The sequence below is a fragment of the Oratosquilla oratoria genome, chromosome 17 (genome assembly GCF_046742065.1).
Source record: "Oratosquilla oratoria isolate Oo_2021 chromosome 17, ASM4674206v1, whole genome shotgun sequence".
Classification (NCBI taxonomy): domain Eukaryota; kingdom Metazoa; phylum Arthropoda; class Malacostraca; order Stomatopoda; family Squillidae; genus Oratosquilla; species Oratosquilla oratoria.
The window spans coordinates 59,605,652-59,627,483 of record NC_134793.1 but is presented as its reverse complement, the minus strand read 5'-3'; the positions used below and the strand labels follow the sequence as shown (position 1 = coordinate 59,627,483).

General features: G+C 40.2%; 1 protein-coding gene across 6 annotated transcripts in view; it reads left to right on the top strand.

The window, feature by feature from the left end:
• Nucleotides 1-21,832, top strand: part of ida (anaphase promoting complex subunit 5 ida) — a 334,874-nt gene that overhangs the window by 37,924 nt on the left and 275,118 nt on the right. For 5 of the 6 annotated variants that reach the window (XM_076201024.1, XM_076201022.1, XM_076201026.1 and 2 more), the window contains exon 3: nt 9,604-9,680. In XM_076201024.1, the coding sequence (XP_076057139.1) occupies nt 9,604-9,680 (77 nt within the window). The remainder of the gene's footprint in view (nt 1-9,603; nt 9,681-21,832) is intronic. The other variant, XM_076201023.1, reaches the window with a different exon arrangement.

Genomic DNA, 21,832 nt, shown 5'->3' with positions numbered 1-21,832 from the left:
ATGGAAGAGAAACACAACCCAGATAGAACCACAAGAATCAATGAGGAAAATGAAAAAAGTAAGCAAATTACTAGAATTAGTTTAGGAAGATGAACCTGAAATCATGAAACAAATTGAAGAGAAATTTAGACTCGGAAAGCATAGTACAGATAAGACCAGACCAATTAAGATTAAATTCAGGTCACAAACGACGGCAGAGAATATCTTATCAAAAACAGGGAAACTAGCAACAAATGAACAATATAAAAAGATATGGATAAAAAGGGAAATGAATAAAGAGGAAAGAGGAGGAAAAAATGAAAAGACAACAAGCTAAGGAAAAAAACGAGAACAGAACAGAGTCAGAAAAAGAGAAATTCTATTGGAGAGTAGTGAATATGAAAGTAAAGAAATTCGAAATACTAGAGAAAAACAAAAGGGAAACAGAGTATACACTGGAAGTGGCAGAAAACTAAGAGTGTCTTACACAAACATAGATGGATTAATTACAGGATTGAATGAGCTGAATGATTATTTGAAGGAAAAAGAACCAGACATAATGGGAATTGTAGAAACGAAATTAAAAGGTCCATTACCACCCAACAATGTAGGACATGACGCATATAATTATTGGATTAGAAACAGAGACAAAGCAAGGGGGTGGAGTTATGTTCCTGACTAAGAAGGATATAAATGTGAAGAGTGTCACATATGGAAAGAATACAGTAGAGATGATTATGATCGAAGTGGAAGACAGAGATAAGAAGAACAGAAAGTTTGTGATAAATTATGTGCCTCCAAAAACAGCCTCATGGGAAGAGAGTGAACATAAAAGTATGTTAGAGGACACAAAGATAACATTAAATAAGATAATGGAAGATGGAGGACTATAATTGCAAAGAAGTCTGCTGGGAAGAGATGACAGTAAAGGGTGGAGACAGCTCATGGGGAAATGTTCTACTCGAGATGATTATTGACCATACAATGACACAATGGATACAGGAGAACACTAGGTATAGAAATGAAGAACCATCGAGACTAGACTTAATAGTCACATCTGAACCTAGAATAGTAGAAAAGATTGAATATAAAACACCAATAAGTAAAAGTGACCATATACTGATTGAACTGGAACTAAATGAGGAAAAATACATGAAAAGAAATGAACAATATAGAAAAGGAAGAATGATGTATGAAAAAACAAACTTTGATAAAATAAGAGAATTCTTTCAAAAAGAAAACTGGGAAGAAATATACAAAGAAGAAACAACAGTGGAAGAAAAATGGAATATTTTGACAAAAATTGACAAAAAAGGAGTGGAAAAGTATGTCCCAAGACAAAAACAAGAAAAAGAATAGGTAAAATGCTGGTACAACAAAAGCTGTAGGGAGTTAAAAGACAAAAGAGACAAAGCTTGGACCAAACGGAAAAAAGACAGACCTGAAAAATGGAAAATATATACTTGCTATAGAAATGAATATGTACAAGCATGCAGAGAGGAAAAGAGAAAATATGAAAAAGATGTCAGAGAAAAATGTAAAAATCAACCAACACTAGTCTACAGATTGGAAACAGCAAGCTGAAAAACAAACAAGATTTGGAGAAATTAAGACAAGAGTTGAATACACAGATGAAATAGAAATGGTGGAAATTATGAACAAACATTTTAAATTGGTGTTTAGAAGGGAGAACATACAACCTGAAGTGATCAAATGAAAAGAGGAAGTCCCTCCTATGAAAGAAATAGAAGTAACAAAGAATGAAATAATGAAACACTTGAGTAATCTTGATGTCAGAAAATTGCATGGACCAGATGAAATAGCAAACTGGATTTTGAAAGAATGCAGAAATGAACTGGCAGACAAAATACATACCATAATAAATAGTTCCTTGAAAGAAGGAAAAGTTCCAGAAGATTGGAAAAAAGCAAATATAGTACCTATATATAAAGGGGGAAATAAAGAAGACCCTACCAACTATAGACGAGTCTCTAACAAGTACAATAACAAAAATTTGTGAATTATCAAAAGTAAATGAGTAAAATATTTAGAAAAAAACAGCGTGCTAAATCCAAGGCAATTTGGATTCAGACAAGGACGATCATGTGTCACCAATTTAATATGTTTCTATTCAAGGCTAATAGATATAATACAAGAAAGAGATGGATGGGCTGATTGTGCATTTCTAGACCTAAAAAAAGCTTTTGACAAAGTACCACATAAGAAGTTGCTTAAGAAATTAGAAACTGAAGGAGGAATACAGGGCAAACTGCTTAAATGGATGGAAGACTTTTTGCAAGAAAGAAAAATGAGAGTAGTGATAAGAGACAAACACACAAAATGGGATGAAGTAATAAGGGGTGTTCCACAAGGAACAGTTCTGGCCCCAATAATGTTTGCTATATATATTAATGATATGGATGAAGAAATTGAAAGTTATATGAGCTTCTTTGCAGATGATGCAAAACTTAAAAAAAGTGAACACGGAAGAAGATTGTGAGTCACTACAGAGTGTGGGAGATGGAGTTGAACACTAATAAGTGTAGTATAATGGAATTTGGAAAAAGCAAAAACAGAATAACAGGATCATATAAATTGGGAGAAGAAGGAATAAAAAAAGTAGAAAATGAGAAGGACCTGGGAGTCATTGTTATGAATAATATGTCACCTGAGAAACATAAAAATAAGATTTTTGGAGAAACTTATAATCTAATAAGAACAATCAAAGTGGCATTTACCTACCTGGATGAAGAAATGGTGAAGAAAATTCTAATCACTTTGGTAAGACCAAGATTGGAATATGGAGCAACGATGTGGTCACCAAGTACAATTTTTTTTATAAAAAAACGTGAAAGAATACAAAGAGCAATTACAAAATTGGCACCAACACTCTCAAAACTATCATATGAAGAGAGACTAGCAAAACTTGAACTACAGACACTAGAGCAAAGAAGAGAGAGAGGAGATTTGATAGCTATTTGCAGAATCATGAAAGGAATAGAAATTATTAATAGAATCTGATAAAATGGGATGAGAGAAATACAAGAGGGCACGGAAAGAAAATCAAGAAAGACAGCTATAGAAGAGATGTGAAAAAGAACAGCTTTCCTCACAGAGTAATAGACAGTTGGAACAAGTTAGATGAGAAAGTGGTGTGTGCAAAAACAATGCATGAATTTAAAAATCATACATACATACATACATATATATATACCAAGGCTTTTTCCCCCTTACAAGGGAGGTAGCCAAAAAGGGAAAGGCATAAAATCATTTCCACCCATTCCATCCCTGAATACACTCCACACCCCTCCACCCTCCCTCTTATCTGAGCACCTCCTAGATGACGGATCATCCCTGCACCTTGTCCACTGCCCTGGGTCAGAAGCAGTGTCGCAAGACACAGCACATCCACAGCAAGGCCGCTTCATAAAATCGGCAACCACCCCTCTCCGTCCCCCCATTGCATAAAAGGAGAGGACGGGGAGAAATCCCTTCAGGCTGCATCAAATTTTTCTCACACATACTACCTCAACCCCCATCCCCCTGCCCATTCCACCTCATGCAATCACAGCATCATCCATATACAACCATTCTCCATTCACCCCTGTCTTCTGTCCTCTCCCGTCCTTCCTCAACAGACATTCCCCTCTTCCCCAAAGCCCCCTTCACCCCATCCATCCACCTCATCCTAGGACGTCCCCTCATGTTCACTCCCTCCACATCTGCCTGTCATACCTCTTTTAGATAAAATGAGTTATGAAGACGGGACACCATGAGCATAGCTCCCATTCCTGTAAAATACAACTAGGTAAATAGACACACGTTGCAACAAATTACTGCACGTTGCTGTTCGTTTGCAATTCACGATCGTGCTGCCTATAATTCACTTACAATAATATACATACTGTATGTGTGTGTGTGTACACTAGGGAATTTTTAGGTACGTATCCTTTTTATAATCCGCTCTGGCAACACTGTTACACCAACGCTCACTCGCTCAATTTAACGGAAAATTCAATTTAGCAGACTGGACCTTGGCTGAATTAGTTCGTTAAATCAGGCTTCTACTGTACAGGGTGGGGCAGAGAGGACAAATGTTTTTGGAAAATTTACAAAACCTTAAATTGTAGCTGCAAATTTTATTAACATCAATTGTGTTTACATTGAAATAGCATGGGACATAATCAAGTGTGAAAAACAACATCCATCATTTCTGAAGGCATTCTTGGAAGTTGGCTTCCACTCCACATGAATAGCATCCTTCAAATTGTTCAGTGTATGTGCCTTGAGGTGTCCCCACAAGAAATAACCACACATCTACAAATCAGGGGACAGAGGGGACCAAGGAGTGTCAGCAAACCTGGAAATGAGGCAGTCACCAAAGAGAGGACAAAGAACAAACATTGATGCTGGCTGTGTGGGCCATTGGCCCATCCTGGTGAAATCATATACATTGGATGAGCATATGTTTTCATTGAAATTCAGGCACAAAAAAACCTGTTTATTGTCTTGATGTAATGCTCGGAGGTCACAGTAATTCTTCAAAAGAGTAAGGACCAATGATGGCAGATTTTCCAACTGCACACCAGATTCACTTTTTGGCAGTACAGTGGCCTTACGTGCAGTTCTCTCAGACATTCAAGAGCCCAGTAATGACAGTTCTATTTGTTCACTATGCCAGTGAGATGAAAATGAGCTTCATTACTCCTCAACTAGATGAGATTGTCAGTTTCCTTACAAATTGCTTCTATCTGATGTGCAGAGTTAAGCCACTGTGTATAGTCACTTGGTTTTAACTATTGCCCAAAGACCAGTTTGAAGGGGTGGAAATGCAGATCTTCATGCAAAATATACCTTATCATTGAGAACTGATGCCAGGTTCAATGGAATGCCTCTGAGCAGAGTGAATCAGACTCTGCACCAAAGCTTAACTGACACATTCCACATTTTCTTGGGTCCATATAGTTTTTAGGGCCCCCACCGGTCTCATATTCATTAGTGTGCCTTGTGTATGAAGTGCATTCACCCAACATAAAGCTGTGTTATGGGTTGGAACAGTCTTATTCCATGGAATATTGAACTGGCGCTAGAACTCGCATAACTCTTATAGGCAAACATGTAATGCTCTATCATCCACAGAACCATGGATTCACAAAAAAAAAAAAAAAAAAAAAAAAAAAAAAATATATATATATATATATGTATGTATGTATGTATGTATGTATGTATGTATGTATGTATGTATATATATATATATATATATATATATATATATATATATACACACCACAGACTTTTCCCCCTTACAATGGAGGTAGCCAAAAAATAAAGACATAAAATCCACTCCTGCCCATTCCTTCCCCCACATACTCCACTCCCATGCACCCCCTTCCCTCCCTCATATCTTGGCTCCTCCTGGATAATGGGTCATCTCTGTACTTTGTCCACTGCCCTGGGTCAGAAGCAGTGTTGCAAGACACAGCACATCCACAACAAGGCCGCTTCATTAAACCAGCACCCCCTCCCTCCATCTCCTCATGCAGAAATGGAGAAGATGGGGAGAAATCCCTTCAGGCTGCGTCAATTTATTTTTCACACATACTCCCTCACCCCATCCCCCACTCACTCCCTTTCATGCATCACAGCATCATCCATACACAACTATTCTCCATTCACCCCTATTGTCGTGTCCTTTTTTATCCTTCCTCAACAGACATTCCCCTCTTACCCAATGCCCCTTTTACCCCATCCATCCATCTCATCCTTGGTTGCCCCCTCATGTTCACTCCTACCTCTGCCTTCCACACCTCTTTTACCAATCTTTCTTCACTTATTCTTTCCATGTGTCCAAACCATCCCAATACTCTTTCATCAACCCTGTCTCCCAACTCCCTTTCCACCCCCATTCTCCTCCTCACCTCCTCATTTCTCACTTTATCCATCCTAGTAACCCCTATCATACTTCTCAGGCACCTCATCTCAAACACATTGAAACTCCTCCTCTCTTCCTCTCTTGTGTTCCATGTTTCAGCCCCATGCACTGCTGTTGGCATTATCACAAGGATTTCACTAAATGGGAGATTTTAACTGCAAAGAAATCTGTTATGAGATGACAGTGAAAGGTGGAGAGGAATTATAGGGAAATGTATTACTTGACATAACTATGGGATATACAATGACGCAAATAGTTAACCTCTTCACCCCGGGACACATTGCACATCTGGCAGCATTAGCTGCCCGCTGTGCGATGTTGCGTCATAATAATCGCATTATAAAAAATAAAGTCTGTGCTCAATTGTTCGTTCTCTTTCACCCGTGTATTTTGATAACCATAGAAAATGGATGAAGCCAGTTTAGAGAGAATGGAAATTACGTAGGTACGACTACAATAAATATAATCAAGATGGCGACGTCGGCATCATCGAGTACCCACTTGCTCCTCATGCCGCCTACGTAGGCATCACCGTATGGAAGTGGTTAAAGGAAAATACTAGATATAGAAATAATGAAGAACTGTAGAGACTTAATTTATTCTTTACAGCAGAACATGAAGTTGTGGATAAAATTGAATACAAGACATCATTTGGGAAGAATCACCACATATTACTTGAGCTAGAACTAAAGGAGGAAATATATATGGAGAGAAATGGGAGATACAGAAAAGAGAGGCTGGTATATACTGTAGTAAAATGGACTTTGTGAAATTTAAGAATTTTTTTCAAGCAGCAAATTGTGAAAAATTCTATAATGAAAAGACATGAGTGAAAGAAAAATGAAAGATTCTGATGGAAATCTATAATAATAAAGTGCCACATAGAAAGCTAATAGAAAAACTGGAAACCATTGGAGGGATACAAGGTAAACTACTGGAATGGATGGAGGATTTCTTACATGGAAGAATAATGAGAGTAGTGCTAAGAGATAAGGGTTTTACTTGGGAAGAGGTGATTAGTGGAGTTCCACAGGGGTTGGTACTGGCTCCAATAATGTTTGCTATTTATGTGAATGACATGGACAAGGGTGTGGACAGTTACATGAGCTACTTTGCTGATGATGGAAAGTTGTTAGAAAAGTGAGCACTGAAAATGACTGAGTCACTGCAGAGAGATCTGAACAAACTTTGGGAATGGAGTCAAAAGTGGGAAGTGGACTTCAACACTAAGAAATGTAGTATAGTGGAATTTGGAAAAGTAAAAACATGATATCAGGACAATATAAAATTGGTGAAAAGGAAGTAAAGAAAGTGGAATTTGAAAAAAGACATGGGAATAATCATCACAAAGGACATGTCCCCTAATAAACAGATAAACAAAGTTGTTGGAGAAACCTACAACTTGCTGAGATCAATAAAGGTGCCATTTACTTGGATGAAGAAATGGTGAAGAAAATACTAGTCACATTGATAAGACCAAAACTGGAGTATGCAGTGACACTATGGTCATCCAATACCAAAAAGATACAAGGAAAATTGAAAGAATCCAGAGAGCAACTACAAAGATGGCCCCCACACTTTCAGAACTGTCATGTGAAGAGTGATTGTCAAAACTAGAATTACTGACCCTGGAATAAAGAAGAGAAAGAGGAGACTTGTCCATTTTATAGGATCATGAGAGGTATGGAAATCCTTGATAGAGAAGACTTATTAAATTGGGATACAAGAAATACAAGAGGATATGGAGGGAAGCTCAAAAAGGACAGTTATAGAAGAGACCTGAAAAAGAACAGCTCTCCCCAGAGTGTTGGATGTATAGAACAAACTGGATGAAATGATAGTGTGTGCAAAAACCATACATGAATTTAAGAACAATTTAGACATTGCGAGATACAGAGATGGGACACTAAAAGCATAGTTCCCCTTCCTGTAAGATGTAACTAGGTAAATACAATTTCCTCTTAGGATCCATTCACAAATGTCTATATCTCATTACACTGTTTGATCCCCTAAGGCGTTTACTTCTTTCAATCTACATTCTACCTCCTCCACTCCTCCCTTTCCTGTCACATTCACACCCAAGTATCTAAAACTATCCACTTCCTCCAGTCTCTCTCCCTTAATACTAATTTCCAGTCTGCTGCCACTTTCTCACATCACCTTTTACCCACATTTATCTTCAACTTCCCTCTTTCACACACCTTCCCAAACTCTGTCCCTCCTCTGATCCTGCCACAAACACAGTGTCGTCAGCAAACAAGAATTGGCTTATCCCCCACTTTTCTCCATTTTCTTTAACTATCTCCAATCCCCAACCCATTATTCTTGCATTTACCTCTTGCATAACCCTATGTATAAATTGAACAGCCAAGGCGACAACACATCCCTAGTGAAGTCCCACCTTTGCCTCAAACCCCTCACTCTCTCTATGATTCTAATACTACTCTAGTAAAAACTTAACTGCTCTTAAAACTTTTCCTCCTATCCCATATGCCTGAAATACCTCCCACAGTGCTTTCCCGTCTACCCTGTCATAAGCCTTTTCCAAATTCATAAAGGCCCCAAAAAAACTTTTTCCTACAGCTTTCTCACATATCTCTCTTACCACAAAAATCTGAGTGATGCAACCCCTACTTGTCCTAAACCCACACTGTTCCTCACTAGTTACTTCCTCTGTTCCTGTCCTAATCCTCTCAATCAAGACCCTTCCATAAGCCTTCCCAGCTACACTCAACAAACTGATCCCTCTGAAACTACTGCAGCCACACTTGTCCCCCTTTCCCTTGTAAAGTGGAACTATACAGGCTTCCTCCAGTCCTCCAGCACTTTATCTTCTCTTAAACATTAAATAACCTCACCAGCCTGTCCACCATCACTTTTTTTTTTCCAGCATGACACACATCCAACCCAGGTGCCTTGCCTACTCTCATCATCTTAACAACTGCTTTTCCCTCATCTTTCCTTATTTCTCCTCCATTTTCCTCACTCATCATGGTAATTTTTTTAGTGCTTCCCACTGCAACTACCTTTCCCTCCCTATCCTTCACATTTAGCAACTCCCTAAAATACTCTTCCCATTTTCCTCCTACTGCCATCTCTTCAATTATCATCCTTCGACCTGCACCTTTTACTTTTTCTTCTCTACTTGATTTGCCTCCTCTTCCACTCTTAATTTCTTTCCAAAACATCTTTTTATTTCTGTCCAAATTTTCTGACTCTTACTCCATTTTACATCTGCTCCACTCTTTGTCTCCTGTATCTTGTGCTTTACTTCTCTTCTCTTTTCTTTGTACCTCACATACAATTCTCTCATCTATTTTGTAACCAATCTGTGGATGCTTGCTTCTTCCCTTCTACAACCATATTTGCCTCCTCATCCCACCACTCACTACCCTTTCTTCAATTAAGGCTAAATGGATTAAGTGGTATCTGTCCAACATATGTCCCTCCCCCTAGGGCTGAGTAATAGCCATTTTAAAAAATGTCCATCCTCTCTGCCTCATCCTGTATAAGCCACAAATCATTTTGGATCAGTATTGCTATTAGTTAAAATTGTAAGATTTTGGGGGAGGGAGGGAAATCTTGTCCATAACATTCTCCTCATGGATGAGGGGGTCATCCCCATCCTCTGTTACACTGCTATGCTGCTTTATTGAAATTGTTGTAACTGATGCAACTTTTGTATCTCAAAGATGCAGTTGATTGTGAGCATGACATCAGTCCACGACAGAGAAAGGCCACCTCCCTCATGACTGTAAGACTCATACAGGTAAGTTTGTGTTACTCCCTTTTTTTTTTTTTTTTTTTATATGTTAAGTATCAGATATTGGCTGTGATTAAAGACAAAGTAAATCCCATCCCCCATCTAGGGTATTGGCTGCATGTTACTGTGGGGTTAAAAGCTGCTAAGTAGCATGTAGCTGATACTTTAGGGTCTATATGGTGCACCCCTATGGACAGGCATGGACCAAGGAATGTTAATGGGGGGGAGGGCGAACCTATAAGTGATAACTGATACTTGAAACATGCCGATATTTTAACCCCAAGAATAATGCTGTTGGCTTGGAGATTGGTCCAGAAACCTTAGTCTGTTTTACTCATAATTGTATGTAAAATCATATATAATTCACAAATATAATTCAAATCATAAATTCGCACTAAAAAGTGTTTATTCAAGGAGAATGAAACTCGAGATGAATGTACCATACTCAGGGCGTTGGCCCCCCCCCCCCTTGTATCCACGCCTGCCTATCAACCAGAGTGCACATGATTTTGTCTGTGGTAGAGAAAATCTCTCTTCATAGATTAATGATGATACTTTATTATATTGCAACTGTCCCTCCATTATGCTGTCCCACCACTCTTGTTATTGCCCTGTACTATTTCTCTGAATATTCACTTTCTCATTTTGCTGAACCATGTGGTGGGAGAAAAGAATACTGTCACCAAGCCTTTCCCCTCAAGTTGTATAAGGTGACAAAAACGGGTTGGGGATAGGACTAGGCATCCTTCTCCCTGTAGCCCCAAAGGGGACATTCCTAAAAAAGTAAAGGCATAAGAGGGTCTGGGAGGAGTTTTCCAACCAGTACCCTAAGGTTTGGGTCTTTTAATGTGTGTGGATGTGGTACAGATGAGAGTAAAAAGGAAGAGATAGGCAATATGTTTGTGAGAAGAAAGGTGGATGTATTGGCATTGAGTGAAACTAAATTGAGAGGGAGGGGCGAGTGCGAGTTTGGGAGTGTAGTTGGGAGGATCTCAGGAGTGAAGAGAGGACGAGGGAGAGAAGGGGTGGCTATACTTGTAAGTGAAGAGATAAGAAAGCATGTGGTGGAGTGGAAGGAGGTTTCTTCAAGGTTAATGTGGATGAAGGTGAAGTTGGGAAGGGAGATGTAGGTTTTTGTAAGTGCATGTAGGCCTGGTAGTGAGAAGAGTGTAGGGAAAAGGGAGGCTTTTTTGATAGATTGAAGTTAGTGCATAGGGGGATTGGAGAGAAACATCAATGTAGTTGCATTGGTAGACCTTAATCCTAGGGTAGGAAATGAACCAATAGATGGAGTGATTAAGAAATGTGGAGTTCCAGGAAAAAATCATAGTGGAGAGTTGATGGTGGAGATGTGTCTCAAAAGAGAGTTGATTGTGGAGATGTGTCTCAAAAGAGAGTTGATGATAGCAAATATAGTGTTTAGGAAGAAAGTCAAATATGAATACACATGGGAGAAGGTAGTGGATGGAAGGGTGGTAGATAGTGTTAATGAACTATATAGTGGTATCCAGGAGTATAGTAGGAAGAGTTAAGGATATACATGTTCTAAGGGGAGAGAGTGGGGGATATCAGATAATTTTTTGGTGGAAGGTAAGTTGAGAGTGGAGGATAGATGGAGAACGAGGAAAGGACAGAATGTAGGGAGGTGTTTAGAGTGAACTGCTTAAATGAGAAAGAAAATTAGAAGGAGTATAAGAAGCTGAGAGAGGAATGGAAGGGAGTGAAAGATAGAGTAGAACTAGAAGTGGAGGAGGAATGGGATGGTTCAAGGATGGTCACAAGGTGTACAAAGATGGAGTGTGGAACAAGGAGGACGGGTAGAAATAGAAGGAAAGGTAGTGAGTGGTGGGATGAGGAAGCAAATGTGATGAACTAGACTCTGTATTTGAGTTGGTGCTTTGAATTGCAGACCGTGACCCAAGCAGTTCCTGCAATCCAGATTCTAGAACATATTTTGCCTCTTTTAGATCATTTAAATCTCACTGGGGTAAGAAAAAGGTGGAGCGCAATTACTTAATTTAATTTGTACATAAATTACAATTTGCCTTTAACTTACAATGAAGTTCAGTGTGAACAGAGTGCAAGCGAGGTAATCAGGGGGCCCAAAAAATGCCCGCGCATCTTTTTATACCACAGCTGTACAACACCAGTGCCATGGCACAGGTGCCAATGTATGCCGATGTAACCTATCCTATCACTGCCCAGCTTCACAAGATTTACCCGTTTCTTTATTTTTGTGTGAAGAAGGCTCACAATATATCAACTACTACTCATCTAAAACATGTAAGTGTGGGGGGCATAGAGGTGAGGGCCCTACTTTAAGTTGTCATTTTGATTTACATGCCATCTGACCTCTGAGGGCAGGAGGCTCCGATTGTGTAGTCCTCTACTGCAAGCTTGCAAATCCCCTGCAACTTGGATGACAAATTAAGATACTCATATCTACAACTAGAAATCTTACTCTATATTCTTAGGTAAACCTACACATTTTACAATATACCTAGAAAGCAGGTGATGTGGCTCCAGCTAAGATATGGTGTGTGATGCCCGCGTCCTTTGTCAGTGACACATCATGGAACATGACACAAAGAAGATTGTAGAAGGAAAAAAGTAAGCATTCACAGATTGGTTACAAAATAGGATAAAAGAATCATATGAGAGGTACAAAGAAAAGAAGTAAAGCATAAGATAGAGGAGGCAAAGAGGAGAGCAGATGTGAAATGGTGTAATGATGTAATCATGGTGTGGGCAGTGGTGGCAGAGGTGGTGATTGAGTTGACTGAGGTGATGCTGGAGGAGAGCAAGTTGGTGGTGGTGGTGAGTCGTCACGAGTCGATGGTGGTGGTGATGATGACTTGTGATGAGTCGATGGCCCTGGGTGTGGTGAGTCCTCACGAGTTGATTTTGGTGGTGGTGATGACGAGTTGTGATGAGTCGATGGCCCTGGGCGTGGTGCATCCTCATGAGATGACAATGTTGTTACCCTGAAGAAGGTGTCCAGCTTGGTCTGCCTTGTCGGCCACTTGCTGTGTTCTCTGATCAGCATTTCTCGAATCATCCATAATGATGAGGTGTAGCTGCGCATTTCTTCGTCAGCAGCAGGATGTTCAATAAAATCCAGGAGCACTTCAAGGCTTGCCCTGGCCTCAGAAAACTTAGGCCTTGCCTCAACAACAACCTCATCATTATCATCATCATCATTATCAGAGTGAGGCTCGTCCGGGTGCATCACCTCTTCAGCACTCTCTTCTTCGGTTTGCAAGTGCATCCCAGGGTCTCCTTCATCACACTCTAGCCAGTCTTGCACGTCCTCTTCTGTGGCCGCTTCACCTGCTTGCTGGAATTGATGATGAAAGTCACTTGCCTTGAACCCGTCAAAGTCAACCACCATCTCACCTGCATGCAGCAGGAGTTCCAGCCATACTGTCCGCATGAGAAAGAGGGAAGTTGGTAGGGGATGGGGCATGGGGGAGGAAGGGGTTGGGATGTGCGGGCTGTTTGAATCACTCCAGAAATGTTCGTCAGATCCCGGTCACCATTCGGATACTGGAGGGAACTCCAGTAGTTACAGGGCATCCAGATAGTGGTGAGTTCCGAATAATGGCGAACTGGATATGGGAGGGATTACTGTATATCTATCAATCTTGAATAGAAACAAATCAAATTAGTGGTACATGATATTCCCTGTCTGAATCCAAATTGCCTCAGGTTCAGTATATTGTTTTCCTCCAGATATTTTGTCCATCTATCTTTGATGATTCTCTCACACATTTTAACTATTGCACTTATTAGGGACACCGGTCTATAATTTGTTGGGTCTTCCTTTTTTCCCCCCTTATATATTGGCACTATATTAGCATTTTTCCAGTCTCCTGGTAATTTTCCTTCTTTGAGTGAGATGAGGTGCCTGAGAAGTATGATAGGGGTTACTGGGGTGATTAGAGTGAGAAACGAGGTGAGGAGGAGAACAGGGGTGGAAAGGGAGTTAGGAGATAGGGTTGATGAAAGAGTATTGAGATGGTTTGGACACATGGAAAGAAAAAAGATTAGTTAAAGAGATGTGGAAGGAGTGAACATGAGGGGGGTGTCCAAGGATGAGATGGATGGATGGATGGGGTAAAAGGGGCATTGGGAAAGAAGGGAATGTCTGTTGAGGAAGGATGCGAGAGGACAGAAGATAGGGGTGCTTAGAGAATGGTTGTATATGGATGATGCTGTGATACATGAGGGTGAGTGGGTGTGGAATAGGGGGTGAAGGAGTATATGGGAAAAATAGATTGATGCAGCCCAAAGGGATTTCTCCCCATCTCCATTTCTGCATAAGGGGACAGAGAGGGGCGGTCACTGATTTATTGAAGTGGCCTTGCTGTGGATGTGCTGTGTCTTGCGACACCAATTCTGACCCAGGACAGTGGGTGAGATGCGGGGATGACCCAGCATCCAGGAGGAGTGAAGGTAAAAGGGAGGGAGGGGGTGGATGGTAGTGGAGTATGTGGGGGATGAAATGGGTGGGAGTGGATTTTATGCCTTTGTTTGTTGGCTACCTCCCATGTAAAGGGGGAAAGGCCTTTGGTATATGTATGTATATGTAAATTCCATCAATCTGATTGTCATAGTGAATACATTTATAATATTTTCATTCTTTTGTTCTTTTGGTTATAAAGTGCAAACTCCACATACATTATTATGATTTGGTTTTTGATCATAGTACTCCAAGTTTTGACATGAGAAAATTAGACCATGTGTAGTGCTAATTTATGTGACACAATCTCATAAACACTATGATGAATGGTTCTCCAATTTTGCTTTAGTCATTGGTAGAAATGTTAACCCTGTCATCACCAGATACAGATTTTGCTGCAGTTTGCAGTCAGACTCCCTCGTCCTATTTTGTAACCAATCTGTGAAAGCTCGCTTCTTCTCTTCTACAACCATCTTTGTTTCCTCATCCCACCATTCACTACCCTTCCGTCTATTTCCTCCTGTCCTTCTTGTTCCACACACCATCTTTGCACACTTTGTGACTCCCTCCTTGAACCATCCCCATTCCTCCTCCACTCCTAGCTCTACTCTATCCTTCACTCCCTCCCACTCCTCTCTCAGCTTCTTCTTGTACTCCTTCTCCTTTTCCTTTTCATTTAAAGAGTTCACTCAAAGCACCTCCCTACCTTTTGTCCCTTTCCTCTTTCTCCATCTATCCTCCACTCTCAACTTACCTTCCACCAAAAAGTGATTTGATATTCCCCCACTCTCTCCCCTTAGCACATGTACATCCTTAACTCTTCCTATTATACTCCTATCTACTACTACATAGTCCATTAACGCTCTATCAACCACCCTTCCATCCACCACCCTCTCCCATGTGTACTTATGCTTTACTTTCTTCCAAAACACTGAATTTGCTATCATCAACGCTTTCAAGACACATCTCCACCATCAACTCTCCACTACAATTCTTTCCAGGAACTCCACATTTCCCAACCAATCCATCAATTGGTTCATTTCCTACCCTAGCATTAAGGTCTCCCAGTACTATTACATTGACATTTCTCCCTAATCCCTCTATGCACTCATTTAAATCTATCCAAAAAGCCTCCCTTTTTTTCTACACTCTTCTCACTACCAGGCTACATGCACTTACAAAAACCCATATCTCCATTCCCAGTTTCAACTTCATCCACATTACCCTTGAGGAAACCTCCTTCCACTCCACTACACATTTACCTATCTCTTCACTTACTAGTATAGCCACCCCTTCTCTCCCTCGCCCTCTCTTCACTCCTGATAACCTCCCACTTACACTCCCAAACTTACACTCGCCCTTCCATCTCAACTTAGTTTCACTCAAGCCAACACATCCATCTTTCTTCTCACAAACATACTCCCTATCTAATCCCTTTTACTCTCATCTGTACCACATCCACGCACATTAAAACAACATTAAAAGACCCAAACCTTAGGGTGCTGGTTGGAAAACTCCTAGACCCTCTTATGCCTTTACTTTTTTTAGGAATGTCCCCTGTGGGACGAGGGGGTCATATGAGAGGTACAAAGAAAAGAAAAGAGAAGTAAAGCATAAGGTAAAGGAGGCAAAGAGGAGAGCAGATGTGAAATCGGGTAAGAGTATGACAAAATTTTGAAAGTAATGAAAAGATGTTTTAGAAAGAAATTATGAGAGGAAGAGGAGGCGAATCAAGTAGAGAAGAAAAGGTAAAAGGTGCAGACGGAGAGATGATAATGGAAGAGAAGGCAGTAAGGGGAAGATGGGCAGAATATTTTAAGGAGTTGCTAAATGTGAAGGAGGATAGGGAGGGAAAGATAGTTGCAGTGGGAAGTGCTAAGCAAATGACTGTGATGAGTGATGATAATGGAGGAGAAATAAGGAAGGATGAAGTGAAGGCAGTTGTTAAGATGATGAAAGCAGGTAAGGCACCTGGTCTGGATGTATGCCATGCAGAATGTCTAAAAAAAGGAGGTACAGTGATGGTGGACTGGCTGGTGAGGTTATTTAATGTTTGCTAGAGAGAGGGTAGAGTGCCAGAGGACTGGAGGAGTGCCTGTATAGTTCCACTTTTTAAGGGAAAAGTGGACAAGTGTGAGTGTATTAGTTTGAGAGGGATTAGCTTGTTAAGTGTAGTTGGGAAGGCTTATGGGAGGATCTTGTTTGAGAGGACTAGGAGAGGAAGAGAGGGAGTAATTGGTGAGGAACAGTGTGAATTTAGGATGGGTAGAGGTTGTGTAGATCAGATCTTTGTGGTAAGACAGATATGTGAGAAAGCTATAGGAAAGAGTAAGGATGTTTTTTGGGCTTTTATGGATCTGGAAAAGGCTTATGACAGGGTAGAGAGGAAGGCACTGTGGGAGGTTTTGTGGATATACGGGATAGGAGGAAAGCTTCTAAGAGCTGTCAAGAGTTTTTATGAGAGTAGTAGAGCATGTGTCAGGGTTAGAAATGGAGAAAGTGAGTGGTTCGAGGTAAAGGTGGGACTTTGTCAGGGTTGCGATATGTCTCCGTGGCTGTTCAACCTATACATGGATGGGGTGGTGCGAGAGGTAAATGCAAGGGTAGTGGGTCAGGGATTGGAGATGGTTAAAGAAAATGGAGAAAAGTGGGAGGTGAGCCAGTTTTACCTAGTTGTATTTACCTAGTTGTATTTTGCGGGAAGGGGAGCTATGCTCGTGTTGTCCCGCCTTTGTATCTTGCAGTGTCTAGTTTGTTTTTAAACTCATGAATGGTTTTTGCGCATACTATTTCATTGTCCAGTTTGTTCCAAGTGTCCAAAACTCTATGAGGAAAACTGTTTTTCTTCAGTTCTCTTCTATAGCTATGTTTTTTTTATTTTCTTTCCATGTCCTCTTGTGTTTCTTTTGTCCCAGTTAAGTAAGTTCTCACTATCGAGTACCTCTGTGCCTTTCATGATTCTGTAGATGGTCAATAGGTCACCTCTCTCTCTTCTTTGCTCCAGTGTCGGTAACTCCAGTTTAGCCAATCTCTCTTCGTATGATAGGTTTGCAAGTGCAGGTGCCATTTTTGTAGCTGCTCTTTGGATTCTTTCTATTTTCTTTATATTCTTTTTGGTACTGGGGGACCCACAATGTCGCTGCATACTCTAATCTAGGCCTTATCAATGTAACCAATATTTTTTTCATCATGTCTTCGTCCAAGTATGTAAACGCCACTTTTATTGATCTTAGCAAGTTGTAAGTCTCCCCGACAATTTTGTTAATCTGTATATCATAGGACAAGTCGTTCGTGATAATTACTCCCAAATCTTTTTGGATCCTACTTTCTTTACTTCTTTGGTTCCAATTGTATATTTTCCTGATATTCTGTTTTTGCTTTTTCCAAACTCCATTATGCTACACTTCTTCGTATTAAAGTCCACTTCCCATTTCTGACTCCAGTTCCATACCCTATTTAGGTCTTCTTGCAGTGCTTCACAGTCCTCATCAGTTTCTATTTTCCTTAGCAGTTTGGCGTCATCGGCAAAGAAGCTCATGTAGCAGTTCACGTCCTCATCCATGTCATTCATATAGATAGCAAACATTATTGGTGACAGCACAGATCCTTGCGGTACTCCACTGATCACCTCTTTCCAGTCTGAATATTTTTCTCTGAGCACTACTCTCATCTTTCTACCAGTCAGAAAGTCCTCTATCCATTTTAGTAGGTTTCCCTGTATTCCTCCTATGTGTTCCAGTTTTTTTAGTAGTTTTCTGTGTGGTACTTTGTCAAAGGCTTTTTGCAAGTCTAGGAATGCACAATCAGCCCATCCATTTCTTTCTTGCACTATGTCTATTAGTCTTGAGTAAAAGCATATTAAGTTTGTGGAGCATGATCTTCCTTGTCTGAATCCGAATTGTCTTGGGTTTAATATGTCATTGTCTTCCAGATGTTTTACCCATCTATTCTTGATTATTTTCTCAAAAATTTTGGCAATGGTGCTTGTTAGTGATACTGGCCTATAGTTGGTGGGTTCTTCTTTGTTTCCTCCTTTGTGTATTGGTACAATGTTAGCGTTTTTTCCAGTCCTCGGGTATCTTTCCTTCTTTGAGTGAGCTGTTTATTAAGATCTTGTATTTTGTCTGTTAGTTCTTCTTTGCACTCCTTTAGAATCCAATTTGCAATACCGTCCGGGCCATGTGATTTTCTGACATCCAGCCTTGATAAATGTTCTGATATTTCCTTTAGTGATGCTGTAAACTCATTCATGAGGGGAGAGATTTCTTGTTTTTGTCTATGTCACAATTCGGTATTTTCTCTCTGGTGAAAACAGATTTAAAGTGATTGTTCATGACTTCGGCCATCTCTAAATCTTCTGTGTATTCTATGTTTCCTTGGCATAGTTTCACACATTCCTGTTTGTTTTTAAGTTTACCATTCACATACCGATAGAATAGTTTGGGTTGCTCTTTGCATTTGTCTATAATTTCCTTCTCTTGGTTCCTTTTCTCCTCTCTTCTCACATTAACATACTCATTTCTATAGTTAACATAAATTTGCCATTTGCTTTGTTTTTTGTCTTTTCTCCACTTTTTCCAAGCTTTGTCCCTTCTGTCTTTTGCCTCACTGCATCTTTTGTTGAACCAACATTTAATGTACTCTCTCTCTCGCTTTTGTCTTGGTACATGCCTGTTTACCCCTTCATTGTAGTTTTCCATCAATATATTCCATTTCTCTTCCACTGATGTTTCTTCTTTGTATATTTCTTCCCAGTTTGCATTCCGGAAGAATGTCTTTAGTTTTGTAAAGTCTGTTTTGTTGTACCTCAGTCTTCCTTTCCTATGCTTTTCGTTCCTCTCTATGTCTATTTCTTCCTTTAGTATAGTTTCGATGAGTACATGGTCACTCTTTCCAATTGGTGTCTCATACTGGACTTTATGCACTATTTCAGGCTCTGTTGTAAATATTAGATCTAGTTTCGATGGCTCTTCATTATTTCTGTACCTTGTGTTTTCATGGACCCATTGGGTCATTGTGTACTCCATGGTCATATCTAGCAGTACATTGCCCCACGAGTCATCTCCTCCTTGCACTGTCATGCTGTCCCAACAAATTTCTTTGCAATTGAAGTCCCCCATAACTACCAGATTACCCTTACCCATTAGTATCTCATTGAGTGATTTTCTTGTGTCATCTAGCATTTTTTTTATGTTCAATTTCTTTCCAAGCGCTTGTTTTTGGAGGCACATAAGTCACCACAAACTTTCTACTTTTCATATTCTTGCCTTCGACTTTTATCATGATCAATTCAGCATTACCTTTGCCCTCTGCAATTTTTGTCACCTTTAGGTCTTTCTTGGCCAAGAACATGATTCCCCCTCCCTGTTTCTTGTCCCTGTTTTTTATCCAGTAGTTGTATAAACCTTGTCCGATAACAGTGGATGGTATTTCACCTCTTAGTTTAGTCTCTACAATTCCCATTATGTCTGGTTTTGCTTCTAACAGATAATCATTGAGTTCGTTCAGTCCCGAAATTAGTCCGTCAATGTTGGTATAGGCCACTTTTAATTTTTTCTTTCCTTCTCCCTGGTTTCTTCTTCCCTTGTTTTGTTCGTTTTTGAAGCGCCATTGTCTTAATCTCAAGTCTATTACTCTCCACTGGAATTCTTTGCATTCTGTCTCTGATCTTTTCAAGTTTTTTTCCCTCTGCTTCTTCTCTTAGCGCCCTTTCTTTTTCTAATTCCTCAGTACTCATTTCTCTTTTTATCCATATCTTATTGTATTTTTCACTCTTTGCCAAGTTACCTACTTTTTCAAATATGTCTTCTACTACCACTTGTGACCTTAGTTTTATCTTTAGAGGTCGATTCCTATCCTTAGTATAGCGACCAATTCTGTAAGTCTCTTCTAAGTCTGTGCCTGAATCACTATCTCCCCCCTGAATTTCATTAAGGATTTCTACTTGCTGTCTCTTTTTCTTCTTTTCTTCTCATGTACCTCGCCAATCCTTGTTTTTCTTTAAGCCCATAAACCACAATACATTTCTTCCTATCTACTGTGTCCCTGACCCAATTTGCTTTTTCGTTAATCACTTGAATGATTGTGTCTTTTGCATTATCTTGCATTTGCTGCTTGACTATTTCTTTGAAAGCAATTTCTTTATTTTCAATATTTTCTTTCCACTTCTTAATTTCCTGGATACTGTCCCCACCTAAGTTTTCTTCGATCTTTTGTGTCAATTCTTGGAATTTGTTGTTCACTTACTGCTTTAGATTTTAGCTATTATTATCATTAGTTTTCTTCTTTTCATTATCATTCTTCAGTTCATTTATGTCTCTTTTCATTTCTTTAATTTCTTTTGTAAGATCCAAGTTAGCTTTTTTTCAGGTCATAAATTTCATGGTTAGTCTTAGATAAACAATCAATTAAACCAATGACCTCTTTTCTTAAGTCCATGATTTCATTTTCCCACCGAGTCCCTATTTTTGCTCATCTCTCTCTCTATCTCTAATTAATCTACTTAAGTTCTTTCTTTCGTACTTACCAAACCCTAAGAAATCATTGTCGTAACACTTGTGGCAGGATCGGAGGAGATCCGGATTGAGGAAGTTGGTGACAGAGTTTGGGAGAGTGTGTGAAAGAAGAAAGCTGAAGATAAATGTGGGTAAAAGTAAGGTGATGAGATGTACAAGGGGTGAAAGTGGCAGCAGACTGGAAGTGAGTATTAAAGGAGAGCGACTGGAGGAAGTGGATAGTTTTAGATACTTGGGTGCAAATGTGGCAGGAAAAGGTGGAGTGGAGATGGAAGTAGAATGTAGAATAAGAGAAGCGAGTAAATGCCTTGGTGGATTAAAAAGTGTAATGAGGAATAGACATTTGGAAATGGATGCTAAGAGGAGACTGTATGAAGGAGTGATTGTGCAAACAGCACTGTATGGGGCAGAAACATGGAACATAAGAGAGGAAGAGAGAAGTAGTTTGAATGTGTTTGAGATGAGGTGTCTGAGAAGTATGATGGGGGTTACTAGGCTAGATAGAGTGAGAAATGAGGAGGTGAGGAAGAGAACAGGGGTGGAAAGGGAGCTGGGAGATAGGATTGATGAAAGAGTATTAGGATGGTTTGGACACATGGAAAGAATGATTGAAGAAAGACTAGTAAAAGAGGTATGGAAGGCAGATGTAGAGGGAGTGAACTTGAGGGGGTGTCCTAGGATGAGATGGATGGATGGGGTGAAAGGGACTTTGGGGAAGAGGGGAATGTCTGTTGAGGAAGGATGGGAGAGGACAGAAGATAGGGTTGAATGGAGAATGGTTGTATATGGATGATGTGATGCATGAGTGGAATGGGTGGGGGGATGGGGGGTGAGGTAACATGTGTGAGCAAAATTTGATGCAGCCCAAAGGGATTTCTCCCCGTTTTCTCCTTTTCTGCATAGGGGGATGGAGAGGGGGGGGGGGCGCCAATTTAATGAAGCAGCCTTGCTGTGGATGTGCTGTGCCTTGCGACACTGCCTCTAACCCAGGGCAGTGGACAGGGTGCAGGGATGACCTGTCATCCAGGAGGTGCTAAGATGAAAGGGAGGGTGGAGGGGAGTGGAGTGTATTCAGGGATGGAATGGGTGGGAATGATTTTATGCCTTTCCCTTTTTGGCTACCTCTCTTGTAAGGGGGAAAAAGCCTTGGTATATGTATGTATGTACTTTCGTAACTGTTT